At 35.9% G+C, this 16,171-nt stretch overlaps 1 protein-coding gene across 1 annotated transcript; it reads left to right on the top strand.

Moving 5' to 3' along the window:
• Positions 1–111: 111 nt before the first annotated feature.
• Positions 112–14,701, top strand: LOC139971906 (uncharacterized). The gene is made up of 11 exons (XM_071978747.1): positions 112–409; positions 1,539–1,659; positions 2,597–2,651; positions 2,872–2,953; positions 4,251–4,423; positions 5,320–5,462; positions 5,744–5,946; positions 7,224–7,288; positions 8,294–8,378; positions 9,126–9,324; positions 14,085–14,701. Exons 2-11 carry the CDS (start codon positions 1,559–1,561, stop codon positions 14,122–14,124), a joined length of 1,146 nt encoding a protein of 381 aa, XP_071834848.1. The 5' UTR covers positions 112–409; positions 1,539–1,558; the 3' UTR covers positions 14,125–14,701.
• The last annotated feature ends 1,470 nt before the right edge of the window (positions 14,702–16,171 follow it).

Here is a 16,171-nt window from a genome sequence, read left to right on the forward strand (position 1 = left end):
ACGTAGAAATACGTCAGAAACAGGGAAGACTAATAGCACAGTCAGCTGACGCCAGAAAATTTAAACATGATAATACATTGCCGTCGTTACATATCTTGAAGTTCATGTAAACAGTTGGGTAACAATATAACCTATAAGGTGTCCTTGTAGTTGGTTTTGGTGTGCTGTTAAAATAAATCGTTATAATTTTGCGAAGGGTCATACCAACTTTGTTCATCTTTTCCATTTATATTTACACCGGGTCACACAAAATTAAAAACTGGCACTTACTATTTGTCGTCGTCTGCTTCACCGCCGCTCCTAGCACAGTAACATAAATTTCAAGCAAACCGCGCAGAACAAAATCTGTTTTATGAAAGTACAAGTGACCGCATCGTTGGAACAAAAGCCCAGGAATTCCAATATTTCGGTTTGTTGTATCCCAAATGAAATAATGTCATATTGATAAATATTTCGGCTATTGGCTTGGCCCTTAGTTCTAATCTAAGTTTTCATAGAGGCAAAAAGGTAGCCTAGAGTTACAGCACACATAATGTTACCGCGATACCCGTAACTTTACTAGTCTTCATCATTGGTTCAGTTTCGCGAATGGAAATTCAAATCAGTCAAAAAGATTGACTACCATTCGGAAAAGATATGGTTTTTCGGAGAAAATTTGACTTAATTTGGCCTTATTTTGCGCCTGACCCTGGAAATGTTTGGGCCCCTAAATCAGAAGTCTAGCTACACCCCTGATGTTCACATCAGCTAGCCTTGGCAAAGTACTGCTAAAATTTGTAGCCAGTGCATGCATGACTGCAGTCACAAACTACAAAGGAGACTTCTGTTGAACTTGGAATTCTTTCAGTTGATACAAAATGATGACAAGCTACTTAAAAAATTTCACTTCATATTGCAGCCAACAGAGCCATTAAGGAAACTGCTGTCAGACTTAGAATATTCTTAAAAAGGATTCACAAAATGCTAAGTAGTAATATAACACTTGAGATTGTAGCCAGCCCAACCAACGGTACCATAAATATTAAATGATTGTTGAACTACCTGTTTCAAAAGGGGAAGTTGCATGGTACTCTGTAGTTCTTCCAATTGCTCAAACCACCTGAGCTTTTATCACAAATCAAATATAATGTCTCCAAGAAATTAAAGGAAGAGTCTGTTCAACGTAATATATCACATAATTTGGAATTGACAAAGAGCCTCTTCCTGAACTGAAAACAGAATGATTTCTACTGCATTCGCTAACCTTCAGGAAGATCACATACAGTAGCTTCGTAATGAAGAATACACCTTTTTTCAAAGTGTCACCAAATAATCAGTAATACAGTCATCTTTCAATAGAAATTTCAGTATTAGTTCAGCAATTGTATAGTACTAAATGCATATATATTCATTGATCTAACAGCAAAGCAAACATATACATTATAATCATCTTGACCTATAGAAGAATGTAAAGCCATGTTTGCAGGAAACTGATCTTTATTAAGTTGTTTTGTTTTGTCATTAATTGTGCTATTTGACAATATTTCTTTTCATTACAGGTTGATTCTTTACCATAAGAATGCTTTCCTCTTTCAATTTCCCTGGAAAAGACACCCGTTTAATCAGATGCGGCTCTTCGGTGTACAAGATAACAGTACAGTCAAGTGGAGACCCAAAAAGGTACAAAATACTCTAAGCTATTCTGTGTTCAAGTTGGAGGTGGCCCTGATGTGTTTTACTGTAGATCAGTACTTCTTTGTCAGGTTTTGTAGGCAACTTACTATCATTCAGTACAACTTCCAGCATTTAACAGAATGTACTAGTAGGTTGTCATATAATGCAAGTAACATGTAAAATATAAAGTTTGGTAATGCTTCCTTGAAGGGTACTCTCTTTATACACTCTTGATACTGCAACATGAAACTGCTTTTAGCCATGACCATGAATGGTACAGATTAGGACCATTTAGTTGGATGGACTATATTGATTTTATAACCCCGTTCAGTAAGTAACTGTACCACAGACACACATAAGCAGTAGCTGAACATCCAAGTTTACACAGGATCAGGGTTATAGCTAGGAGATTGTGAGTGCTGGTTAAATAAATTTGCGAAGCGTAGCGAGCGAAGCTCTCGCATCTCACGGCCGGGGGTCCAAGGGCCCCCTTAAGGTAAATATAACAGAAAAAGGTGACGTTATTATCATGTTTTACGGCAAGGAAAAGATAAATTTGTTACTTTTGTTGTATATCACAAGCATTTTACTATTTTTTTGTGCCGGCCTGTGGACTGTTTATTCACTTCCAATGCCGGCCGGCAGGCGTGAGGGGCGGTTACCACCGGCCGCCGCCGGCCGGCGTGGCTATAACCCTGCACAGGATAATGCCTCTAACAGACCATTATCATGTTTCTAAAAGTTCTAAAATGATCCAGGTTAATGCATGATTAAATTTCAACTGTTTCATTTTTGTATTCGAGTCATGGTGTAACATTGCAACCATATGTCAGTATTTCTCAGGATTAACATGTGATAACATTTTTGTTGCTTCAAATATTTCTGCTTTTGACTTTCCAAACAGCAAAGTTAGTATAATAGTTTTCTTTACTTCTGATTTAAGGTTTCTGGAGGAGCATGTTTCTTGTGATGATGTCACTCTTCATAAGGAACTGAATGTGAGTAAACTAAAGACATTGCAGCCAAATGAGGATTAAATACTTACAGAATCATGTCGAGGAAGGAAAAGCTGTTTCTACAGATAACGTTTAATATCTCTAAATATAAAATGACAATTTAAATTATCATATGATTGTTTACTAAATAACTGCAAATGGATCCCTTTTGCTTTTTACCCATTTTGTTACTGCGTATTGAATGCTGTTATCTTGCTATCAGATTGCAGTGGATACTGTCATCGCTATGACCAGACGTTCTAAAGTTCATCCATTTCGGACAGATCACCTAGTTTTCATGCCAAGTAAGTGGATTTAGCATATGATGCAGGTTGTCCAATTATTAGAGTAGTGCAATAAACATTAATTTGTAACAGAACATTGTAGGATTGTTGGGGATTGCATCTTCCCACAGGGATGTTAGGATATTGATTTATTTTTGTAATTTTTAGGATGCAATATTTTTAAGCTGTTTTAATTTTAAGTTGTAATATTTTATGCGATTTTGTGAAGTGCTTTGAGATCATTCTTTGTTGTAAAGCGCTATATAAGAATAAATTATTATGATTATTGTTATGATAAACAATGAAATCTATCATTTGAAAGATGGTTGCTTTAGTCCAGGCTGGCTAAAGTTAATTAAGTATTTATCCAGGAGAAATCAACAGTTTCCACATTTGAAATTGTTTAGCAAATGGTAGAAAATCCCAATTTAGGTTAAAAGGGGAATAAGATAGCCATCTAACTCATGAAGTATAAATCATTTGGCATCTTCCACATGTACATTTGACTGCATCATAAAATAACTGCCTTCAGGTGGATTATTTTGTTGGGTTGGTTATTGATAAGATTTCTTATCATCTCTGAAGACATGGGGATATCCAGGATATCTACTGTAGTAACAATGTACAATGTAGTTGTATATATACACTCGCCAAAATACAAAGCTGGTCATTTGACACTGTAAAGATAGTGTAATGAAGAGTAAAAGAGCAATGACTGTACAACAAAACAAATCTGTGGATAAAGGCAGTGGCATTTGAAGCAATGAAGCCTAGCAATTGGGAGGTTCCGGATACGATACCCAGATGGGTCATAGTAAGGTGGGTTTTTCATCCAAGAGCAATCTATGGTTTCCCATGTGAAATGACCTTCTTAATTGAAAAGATTCAAAATGTTGAACTGAAAGCCAACTGACATGTAAGTTGTAATTCATAAGCCCTTGAGGGTTTCTCCCACATTTGTGGTTGCTTAAGTGTCGTAAAATTAACTGCTGTTTATCATTATTAACAAAATATATAAATATATATAATATGAGAATAGTTGCTATTCTAGGTAATATTAACACAGACAACTGCTTGTAATTTGCAAGCCAAAGTCAGTACTTGTCATTTGTACAGGAAATGTCTACTTAAGTTGAAAATGTAAATTACTTATAGAGTCAAGCTTTCTGTAATACTTGTTGAATTCAAGTGAAAACAATGTGAAAATTCCAGCAAACTGTTTCATTGAAATATATTTTACCTGATGCAAGGGAGGGACCTGGTTAGATGTGAAGCTACTGTTGATAGTGATATTTATGTGCCTTGATTTGTTTAACAGAGAGAAAACCATGGAAGGCATCAACACTTCTGACATTCAACCAATATTCTGAACGATTGAACCCCCATCCCTACATGTTGGTGCTAACAGTTGACTCCTGTCAAAGGTACCTCCAAGGAGAAACAATTTCATCAAACTCTCGTACAAAGAGAAAGAAAAGACCACCAGCAAAGGTTTGTAGAGGGTTTCACACATTTTGTAATTAGGCTTGCTTTGTATTCATACATAATTAAATAAGTTTTTTATTCCTAGAGACTCCCAAACAAGGTACTTAAAGAAATACCCATTTGAAACTCCTGAGTAAATCCCATAGTTAAAGGCATCATTCAATTGGAATAGCTAATTTATGGTTTACCGATATTGCATTTCCAGTGCAATACATGCTGTTAGCTACCTATATTATTGTTGTTTGGGGTGCTGTTAGCTACCTATATTATTGTTGTTTGGGGTGCAGATGATGATTTTACCGATATTGCATTTCCAGTGCAATACATGCCCTTAGCTACTTATATGATTGTAGTTTGGGGTGCAGATGAAAGAAGATGGCTAAAGTTACATTGATGCCACATTATGCCATAATGCTTAGGTGCAGTGCAGTATTAATGTTGGGACTAAGCTTGCCTAGTCTAGGCTTACAACTTGTAGGGAATAATATCTCTTGTATCTAGACTGACAATGAACAGGATGTCTTTTACTGTGAAGTTAAGAAAGTATTAAGAACTGCTGTTCAGAAGGGTCAACTTGTCAGAATCAGCAGGATTGTAGTTTTGTGTTTTCTAAGAATTGAGTTATGCATAATTTGTGATTAATTTATAATCAGACAGTTTATATTTGTCTTTATTTAAGTACAGAGATATTTTGTCGTCTCAGTGGTGTTGCCCATACATCATTATTTAATGTATTATACTCTCCAACATATCAATTTAAAGATGTCTGTGGCATAACGCATTGGCTGTGGTTGTAGAATACTTTTACGTTGTTTTCAGATGATACTTCTTTCCTTTTTTGATATTTTAATTGCAGAATGATTGTTTAATTAATTAATTAAAATATTCTTATTGTTTCACAGAATCTGTTTGCAGAGCCTGCTCCCAAACATTTCAAGGCACCTTCAAGGAAATTGAACCCAAAACTTATTGTCACTACACCTGTTACTACACCTGTTACAAGACCTATGTCATCACACATATCACAATCATCTGTAGCATCAAGGTATGTGAAAACCAGTATACTATGCAGTAGTATGCAGCAGTAAGTTTGGAGCCATAATAAAGTAATTAGCTTTAATTAGAAGTGAACAGGAGTCTGGAAAGAGATCACTAACAGTAGTACAGTAGTAATACATGGAGCACCTCCAATTACAAGTAACATATTATTCTATACCAAGGTTTTTGTGTTCATGCATGAATGCAAGAAAAGGTTGGTGGTATGCATCAGAATGCTTGTGACATGCCTGACCCCTTGAAAGCTCTTTATTTTGTTGTTTTTAACAGAAACTCAATGCCTATGTTTCCCAGTGGACTTCTGCATCTGATTAAAGAGTATGCTCAAACTCCAAAGCAGGATAATTCTGAGAATTTTTCACCAGAGAAGGCTAAAAGGATTCTGAGTGACATAGCCACACAATTAAGACCATCGTCTGTTCAACAACCTGCAGCTAACACACCCTTTAGCATCCTACAGAATAGAAAAAGAGGTATAATAATAATAATAATAATATTCGCTTTTATATAACACTTTATACAAGCGATAGGTCTCAAAGCGCTTTACAGACGTTATATTACCCCTGGTCAATGATAACCTGTCCCAGAGACAAACCCTCCAGTCGGCAGCAGTTATATACTGCACCCCATGACAAGTTACCTCACCGGTACCCATTTAACCCCTTGGTGGAGAGAGGCAAGTGAGGTAAAGCACCTTGCCCAAAGACACAACGTAATGAACTAGGCAGGAATGGAACCAGCAATTCTTGGATCACGAGTCCGACGCCTTAGCCAATTGGCTACCATGTTAGTACGTATATATCAAATTGTCAACGGTCAGATATATTAATTCTTGCTTTGTTAAAAGTTTTCATCTGTGGGTCAGTATTCGATACAGTTATTTAATTGTACTGCATGTACTGTCAGTGTGTTCTCAGTGGACCAGAATCAGTAATATTGTTGTTGATTCTTCTACATCCCGTGTCGACCTTTCGGTAAACATGAAAGGTCATGTTTTTAGAATCAGTTGTATGGTAGTCATGCCATTGATGAATTTAAAGGATGAAGGTTTGGTGTAGTAGGTAGGGAAATATTATGTGAATTTTTTTTCAGTTTTCAAGCAGCTTTTTGAGTTCCGATTGATTAATATTTCATGGCGTTACTCCATAAAAAATATCCTATGACAAAGTAACTAATTAGTTTGTTCAGTAAATGTTCATTGGAAGCAATAAAGCAATTGTCAAATTATATGAAATTTTGACATTTTCTGTTACACGTGTGTCTCATACAACTATCAAAAGTGTCCAGTCAACGAAATGTTGAGGATTGAATCCAATTAATTACTTACTCACTCAATTACTTTTAATTTGTTGAAAATTAATCAAGCAGGATGCCTTGGTTTGGTTAATTGGCATCGTAAGAAATACTCATTATGCTGAAAAAAATTCTGACCAAACTCAAAATGCTGCTTTAAATACAAAATTGGTCAGGCTTATTGTTATTATTGCTATGGCTATTTGGCTTATGTTATTAGGTTTAAAGATACATTATGGCTTATTGTTATGGCTTATTGTTATTAGGTTTAAAGATACATTATGAAGACCTTTTATTAAATTTAGTACTTTCATTTATCATTCTTCTTCACAGTTTGACATAATGACAATATGATTCACTCATTATTTTACTAAGTACTATCAATCATGAACTTTTCATAGATTTCATACCAAACTTTACATGTGATAAAGCTGCATGTATCTTTTCCTTACCACAGTGGCAGTAAAAAAGACTGTTTCTCAAATAAATTCCGATAGAGATAGCTCAACCACCGAATCAAAGGTGAGATCCTGGATTGCTGATTTTTCTCTTCATATGAAAGTTTTATTTCGCAACCTTGCTTTTTATGTATTTCTTTTTATAATTGAATAGAGGCAGTTACTGAATGTGTTGCTATGGTACCATACATTAGTCTAGAAAGGGATAAGTGCTTGTAAAATATGATTCCTTAATGTTGAATGAAGATGTGAATGCAGCATGTGGAAAAAATATTGAAAAAGATGGGGTTTATTTTTATAAGGATTCCTTCTGCATGTGAATCACCGTAGGTAATATTCTCATGTTATCTTGAATTATCTATTTGGATTTCAGAAATCTATACCTCCTATATGTCAATTTATACTTATCTTGAGTTATACCCAATCCTGCCGACCAATAGCAAAAAGTGAGTTATCGTGCAATCTTTTTGTGTGTTACTATGATTTTGACAATTGAACAGCAGCATAGTACCAATGTATCTCAAAGTATGTTTTCTAAATTCTGCCATTTTTCACTGTGTGCCTCAATGCTTTCATGTAATTCATGCTTTCTTATGACACTCGGTACTTGTTTTATCAAATACAATGGAAAAGAGACAGTGTCAATCTCATAGTAATAAGTACTAAACAGAAGCATCCAGTGTGGTATGTTTATTTTATTGGTTAGCAATTGTTTATCCAACCAAGTTACCAATGACATCAGTCAAATGTATTGCTTAGTCCATACCCCTTGTACATTTTGATTTCTGCCAAATCATTGGATGGTCTGACATTTCATTCATATTCTTAGCAGAAACAACGTTCTCTTGCCAATTGTCCTCTTATATGCCAGCTTCTATTGTTTCTTTAAAAACAACAATTCTGTCTGTCTTTTGTTTAACTTTGTGTTGTCAAAAAATTATGTTCTCTCTTCTTTTGAAAGGAGTGCTGATAAGATTAAAATGTCAGGCCACATTCTATATCTACTCACAATTTTTTAAATTTATTTATAGTGATTTAAAGCAATTACTCTCGCTTTGATTTCTGGCAGACTCCACCCTTCATGAAACCTGTGAGGACAGGTCATCAATATGGACTGAGGAGAAGGGGATATTCCAGTTCAGTTTCTTCAAGCGGTAGGTTCTGGTCTACTTTCTAACAATTGTAACAATAATTTAAGAGGATTATTTTTGTGTGCCCATACACTTTTTAAATAAAAGATAGCAATTGGCCGTTTGGTTTATTGCATTGTCCATCTTAGGTTTGGACCGAGAAATCTCACCTTCTTCACCATTTGTAGATTCATATTCTGTGGAGCCTGCTGTTATTTTTCACCCACCATTTAGCGATGATCAAAGCGATCAAGATTTAGCGATAAAGATGGAATTCATAATCATTATGAATCATTTGTCATTTTCATTGAGAGTGAGATCAATACATCAATATTGCTGACTGATAAATAAATATGGAAAACACTATTTTCGTTGTGATGATTGATGATGTTTTACTTTGTTGCCACAATCTTGCCTGTTGTTCCATCCACAAAGAGTACATAACAGGTTGGTGTTATATTGTGATTTCATTTATATTGTGTAAAAGTAAGTTGGCTTGATGTTTCGATCCTAGTAGGATCTTCTTCAATGGCTTAATGACAAGTAACAGTAACAGAAGGGACAAAAACACGCACAGAATACAGACAGGTTTAATGTGCATGTTTTTGTCCCTTCTGTTACTGTTACTTGTCATTTAGCCATTGAAGAAGATCCTGCTAGGATCGAAACATCAGGCCAACTTACTTTTACACATTCTCCTAGACAGTCTCGCTAGTGGATAAGCAGTTTGCTAACAGTTTTATTTATTTTATTTTCATTTATATTGCACAGAATATTCCAATGCAGAGACTTCTCACAGTCCCTCAGGTAGAAGAGATGTAGCACATTTGTCATTGCCAGCCCCTGTGACTGCTAGTCCAGGAATTCCAGTTAACAGTGGATATGAGTTACCTAAAACACGTTCTCGGACCAGGCAGTCTTCAACTGAAAGAAACCATCAGGAAAAGCCACAACAGACTGGTTTCTTCAGGTAATCAATATTATATAATATTAAGTTTCCTCGGAAGAGAAAGTTCACTTCAAGACTGGGTTCTATATTTTGGGACTCATTAGACAAATCTCAGTTTATTGTGAGGAATGGAACTGATTATTAAACAATGATTATTGGTATGAAGCAGGAGCCATTGCTTAGGTTTGTACTGGAGAAGAAAGTTCCTGAAGGTTTTAAAAACCTTATTAAACTAGCCTCAGTGAAATTATAAAGGTCTTAACAGTTAAATAATCAGCTATTGTCTATAGAAATCATATGGTTAGAGACGGGTAGCATGTGACGAGCTAGCTAAAAGCTGTTATCTCCCTGATGTCATGGAACGGACAGCTATAGAAATGAAGACACTTGTGGCAGTCTGCAGGTTAAGAGGGGAAGTGAAAGGGCATGAAAGTAATCATGTGGGGGTCATGAGAGCGTGGTGGCCAATTAGCTAAGGCGTCGGACTCGTGATCCAAGGATTGCTGGTTCGATTCCTGCCGAGTTCATTACGTTGTGTCCTTGGGCAAGATGCTTTATTTCACTTGCCTCTCTCCACCCAGGGGTTAAATGGGTACCTGTGAGGTAACTTGTCATTGGGCGCAGTATATAACTGCTGCCGACTGGAGGGATTGTGTCTGGGACAGGTTATCATTGACCAGGGGTAATATAATGTCTGTAAAACGCTTTGAGACCTATTGCTGGTATAAAGCGCTATATAAATCGAACATTATTATTATGAAATTGTGTACCCAATCCATGGGCCATAACAATTAAATCAGAGTCAAGGACTGTCTTGCTTTGTGACAGGCTTTTTGCATCCGATTGGCTTGGCTTACTTTTCTTAAAAGCTGCTCTTGTGTTTGTCCGGCACATCGTGTTAGATGGAAAACCATTTCATTGATTTGTCATGTTCTAAAGGTAAAGAGTAGAGATACAAAATAGAAATATAATACAATATATGATAACATCTCGCAGCTACATTGGTTTTCCAAACTACCTTGTATCAAGTCAATCAAGTGTGTATTATTAATCACGTTCATTTTGAAATATGTAATAATATAATTATATTTTAGGGGACACTCTAACTTATGCAAATGAAGTTTGTTCAAAAAATTCATAGTGGAGATAACTGTGCAGTATTAAGAGTTTGTATAGAGTAGACTTTCTTTGACCTTACAAAAATGTTCAAGCTTTGTAAGGATTACTTTTAAGTGTTGGCAAAATTAATTTAATAATTTAATTAATTCTTGAGGTGGATGTGAGACTTGAACCTCATGTTAGTCTTATACAATTAGTGCATTCCGTCTCATACTTGGTTACTTTTATGCAAACTCTCTCACACCTGTACAAGTTTGCTTAATACAATTTTACAACTTATATAAACAGAAATTGAAATTTGAGAAAAACTCATCAATGGCCAACGTATTGTGTTCTCTTATGTAGCCCAGAAAATAAAATAGCTACATGTAAAATAAGAAATGATGTAGTGGTGCTTAAAAGTACTAAAAAGAATTGTCTACTTTGAGGAAACAAGTTCCAAGATGATATGAAGGAGGAGATAGCTAGCATGTTAATTGATGGTAGTATAGTTTCAATCTTATTTCAGTCAGGGTAATTGGAGATTCACAAACCACTTCGCAAGGACTTTTTCAATTCATAAGGCTAACATAAGTGGAAGGTACTTGTTGGATAGTTACTTAGTGCCACCAAATAATCTGTTTACGATATAGTTTGATATATGTTAATTTATGCATACCTTAATTTGAATGGTATGGTTTGTGTTATGTAACGTCTACCAAGGTTTCTTGGAGAACACTTTCTTGTTAATAGCTCACAATACATTACGTTAACCGTTTAGACGGATCATTTGCGTTATACTGTTTTGTCAAGTTTTTCATATAAGTTTGTTAGGTTGTCCTGGGACCGACACAACATCTGGCGACGAGGATGGTTGGAAATTAAACGTTAGTTCTAAAAGGAGTTCTTACCGGGAGAAGGAGAAACTATGGCTTCCAACATGTTAAAAGTGGAGATTTATGATCCTGATGTGGAAATTTGGGAATCATACGAGGAACGTTTGATACTGTTTTTCCAAGCAAATGAGGTAGAGGATGATAAAAAGAAAGTGGCGATACTTTTGTCTTCAATGGGAGCAAAAGGCTATAGACTTTTAAAAAATCTTGTAACGCCGGATTAGCCATCATCGAAGAAGTTTAACAAAATTTGTGGGACTTTGAGGGAATACTACAATTCCAAACCCCCAGTTTTACTGGAGAGATTCCGATTTTACAACTACAACCAGAGCTCGTCAACTCCAATTGCAGAGTTTTTAGCTCGTGTACTTTGACCCCTCTAAGGAGATTACGCTTTTAGTTGATGCATCACCATATGGTATCGGAGCAGTGATCTCACATTCAACTCCGGAAGGAGAGAAACCAATTGCATATGCTTCCAGGAAATTAACGAAAACTGAGCAAAATTATTCTCAAATCGAAAGGGAGGCCCTAGCAGTTGTTTATGGAGTGCACAATTTCCACCAATATCTTTGTGGGAAGCGGTTCACTTTGTTTACCGATCATAAGCCATTGAAGTTTCTGTTTGGTCCTAACAAAGGCATCCCTGTGTTAGCCGCATCTAGATTGCAACGTTGGGCTATCCTTCTGAGTGGTTATGAATATGATATTCAGTACCGTACATCCAAACAGAATGCAAATGTCGATTTCTTCTCTAGATTGCCAAATTCGAGCGCGCATACTAGTGATAAAACAGTTGATCAGTTTACTGTATTGTGGACGAATGAAGCTAATGATTTGAATCAGGCGCAAACTCAATCTTTACCTGTCAGCGCAAAAGAAATTGCAACAGCTACGAGTAGTGATCCTTTTTTATCGAGGGTTAGACATTTTGTTCTGTATGGTTGGCCGGAAGAAAACTTAAAGAAAGAAATGACGCCATATTTTAGTAAACAAAATGAACTCTCCGTCGAAGGCAATTGTCTTTTATGGGGAATTCGTGTGATCATTCCTTCGAGTTACCGAGATTGCATTCTAAGCGAATTGCACGCCAGTCATCCCGGTATGGTAAGGATGAAGTCACTTGCTAGGATGCATGTATATTGGCCAGGTCTAGATTTGCAGATTGTGCAGCTTGTTGAATCGTGTAATGCGTGTCAATCAGTTCAATCTGTTCTTCCAAAGGTTGATGTAAATCCTTGGAAATTGCCCACCGCACCATGGCAACGTATTCACGTTGACATTGCGGGTCCATTCCTCGGTCATATGTATTTGATAGTTGTTGACGCTCATTCAAAGTGGCCAGTGGTCATCCTAATGAAATCCACAACTGCTAATAAAACTATCAATGAATTGAGGACCATATTTGCACGCTACGGCTTGCCAAAAGAGCTGGTATCAGATAATGGCCCCCAATTTATTGCTGCAGAGTTTAACGTCTTTTGCAAGCAAAATGGCATTCGCCATATTAGAAGTGCTGTCAGACACCCAGCATCTAATGGCGAAGCAGAGCGCTTTGTTCGTACGTTTAAACAGGCAATGAAAAAATGTAAATTTGAGAGTGGCAACGTTCAAATTAAAATCGATCGATTTCTGTTGTCATACAGAACCACACCTCACGCTTTAACCAAAGAAACGCCTGCCAAATTATTCTTTAAGCGAGAATTGCCAACTAGACTATCAGCACTAAAACCAAATTTGAATTTTTCAGTGTCACAAAAACAGAATTCAAATACTGAAAAGCCTATTAGATCTGTTTCCGTAGGAGAAAAGGTCATGGTTTTGGATTTTAGATTATCGCCTGATAAATGGGTTGAGGGCATCATTTTTAAAGTATTGGGTCCTGTAACATATTTGGTTAAAGTTGATGATCATGTATGGATAAGACATATTAATCAAATCAGATCAAGATCATGTAAGCCTTATAGCAGTAAAATGCACACATTTAACGATTTAAAGTCTTTGCCAAGTATTGTGGATTTAGATATTACTGTTGACTCTGACGAGATCAATAAACCGAAATCAACTGGTGTTGATGACGTCACTCGTGGTTTAAAGAGAAATAGTTCTCCCGTTTCTGAGCTAGAATCGCAGGAACCGAATTTGAAATCGCCATTTGCTGTTTCGGTCCCGGACGTGGCAAAAGCTTCAAATCCAGTAACAACTTATTTGAGACGGTCGTCACGTACTCGTAAACAATTTGTTCCATTTAGTATTTCATCGTGAGTAGTTTTATAAGTCTAGAATACGAAGGTTTATAGGAAACGTTTTATTTTGAAAAGTTGCCGAGTGTCATGTAATTAATAATTTCGTTTAAGAAGTATTGCGAATAATGATATATATTCTTAATTAGAAGAAGGGGAGGGATGTTGGATAGTTACTTAGCGCCACCAAATAATCTGTTTACGATATATGTTAATTTATGCATACCTTAATTTGAATGGTATGGTTTGTGTTATGTAACGTCTACCAAGGTTTCTTGGAGAACACTCTCTTGTTAATAGCTCACAATACATTACGTTAATCGTTTAGACGGACCAATTGCGTTATATTGTTTGTCAATGAAGTTTTCCTATAAGTTTGTTAGGTTGTCCCGGGACCGACACAACAGTACTGTGATGACTTCATTCAACATACTTGAGAATAAACTTAAAGCATATCTTTGTGGTTTGTAACGCTATACTCTATTTCACATCATTTTGTTTCTCTCCTGTAACTTACGTCAAACGTTCTTTTCTTGATCCACAGTAAGCTCCTGACTCCATTTAAAATGTTACTACCAAGATAGAAGGATAAGATTGTGCTGCCAACTTAGAACCTTCAACGTGAAAGGAATTTCAGCTGACTTGTTACCTATTCTGAACTGTTTTAGAAATACATCTTTCTGATGTCTGATTTTCTTGTTTGTATTATTTGTTTCTTGGGTTGTTTTTTTCTTGCCAAAATTATAATAAACAGGCAAAAGCCGTTTGTGCTAAGAAGTTCTCATTCTGCTGGTTTGTTTATCGTTATCAGAACTCTCTGTTTGTTTATTGTAAAATTTCAAATCAGTCGGTTGGCCGATGATGAGATATAACTTTGATCCTGTTAAGTGATATTTGTTGAGACATGTAACACAAAATAAATAAATGATGTATTTATTGGTACAATCAGGGTAACTTTCTGGTACATAACCAGCCAAGCAGTAGTTGTGAAGCGGGAGAGAGGAAGAATAGACCTACCTGTAAAACTGAATTGCTTATAAAAAGGACACCAGCATCAATACATATTCATTTTTAATTTTTCTGTCATAGTTTTACCATGTAATGTTTATGCACTGTTGATATCAGAAGTGTAAATAATAAAAGTTTTATATTTTAATCTTCTATAGTTATCATTTCAGTTCTTCCTCAAAGTTCACTAATAAGTCACTGTTAACAGTCACAAGTCTAACTCTACAGCTTTGTGCCTTGGTGTGATCTCCCCATTGATAAACATCATGTTTACATTTCCTATTGGTGCCCTTTTACATGATCATTATGAAATTACTAGACAATAAGTTGTTTTGTGTAATTCCTAATTTATTATAAAGTGGTGGGGTAATGCATGAAAATTGTAATAACACAGCTAAATTGTGTACATTTTGTTGAAGCGACTTAACACATGATCTGCCTGTATGACACACAGATAAGTCATGTGTTTAGTTGCTTTACGAAAACCCAGTGCAAGCTCACTTGACACTATGAAATAACAACCTACCACCACCAATATACAAAACCGCGGATAAACAAAGCACAACTTTGTTCATTCTGTAAAACCACGGAATACATTGAAGACCTCGACCTATCTGAAACATAGATATTTTACTTGGTCCTTACAGGCTCCGGAAAGTCGATATCCTTTATGTTCCTTCCTAAATAAGAAGTACAGTGATGTGCAGTTCAATTAAATATGTTAATGTACAGTATTTCGAGTGCCTATAGTCCGGATACCTACACGTTAACATACTGACAAGCAGGGACGCGACCATTAATTAAAGGTAGTCAGTACCATCATGTCAGAATGATTAAAAAAATCATGTAGTTTTGATAAGTTAGAACAATCATCTTAAACGGTAAACCTTTGTCTATTGCTGACAAGATAACGAAACTTTACAGCATCATACGTTATATCATTGTCAGATAGTCTCGTGACAATGAATATGTTTAGTCAGTCAGATAAATTCATTGAACGGATGTCAAGTATTAACATCTAGTCACCGATAGTCGTAAGCCTAGGCTATAGTACCAACTTTTTATTCCTTGTTTACTTTATAAATTTACTTTTAGTAATTAACCTACTAGCCAAGGTCTGGGGTAGGACCAACTGCAGTTTAACGTTACCCTAAGTTGCAAAGGCTCGAATAAAAAGGAAGTCATTTAAAACATTCATATTTTGCAAGGAACTTGGATGCCGTTAGCAGATGATATAAATATTATTTGTACTGCTGTTTAAAATATTCAATCATCACCGGTATATTTAAATGATAGCTGATTAGTTATCATGTAGGCCTACTGTACTCTATATATCCAGGCGCGTATCCAAGAGACCGGTCAAAATTGCACGAGTATAGAGGGAAATATGATGAAGAATGTTGGTCAGGGAATTTTCGAAAATTCAGACACAGTTAATTTATTGGTGTACACATATTAAAACCTCTTATAACGGCTACTATAAAACTTCGTTGAAGGAAATGAAAAGAAAAAAATATTTCCGATTGGAGGCTGTTCATCCTGAAACGCCATTTTCATGCTCACTGATATGATGTGATATCTGCTGTTTGCTTTACAAATTCGAATAATTGAAATGAGACTGAA

The sequence above is a fragment of the Apostichopus japonicus genome, chromosome 8, assembly GCF_037975245.1.
Source record: "Apostichopus japonicus isolate 1M-3 chromosome 8, ASM3797524v1, whole genome shotgun sequence".
NCBI classification, from domain to species: Eukaryota; Metazoa; Echinodermata; class Holothuroidea; order Aspidochirotida; family Stichopodidae; genus Apostichopus; species Apostichopus japonicus.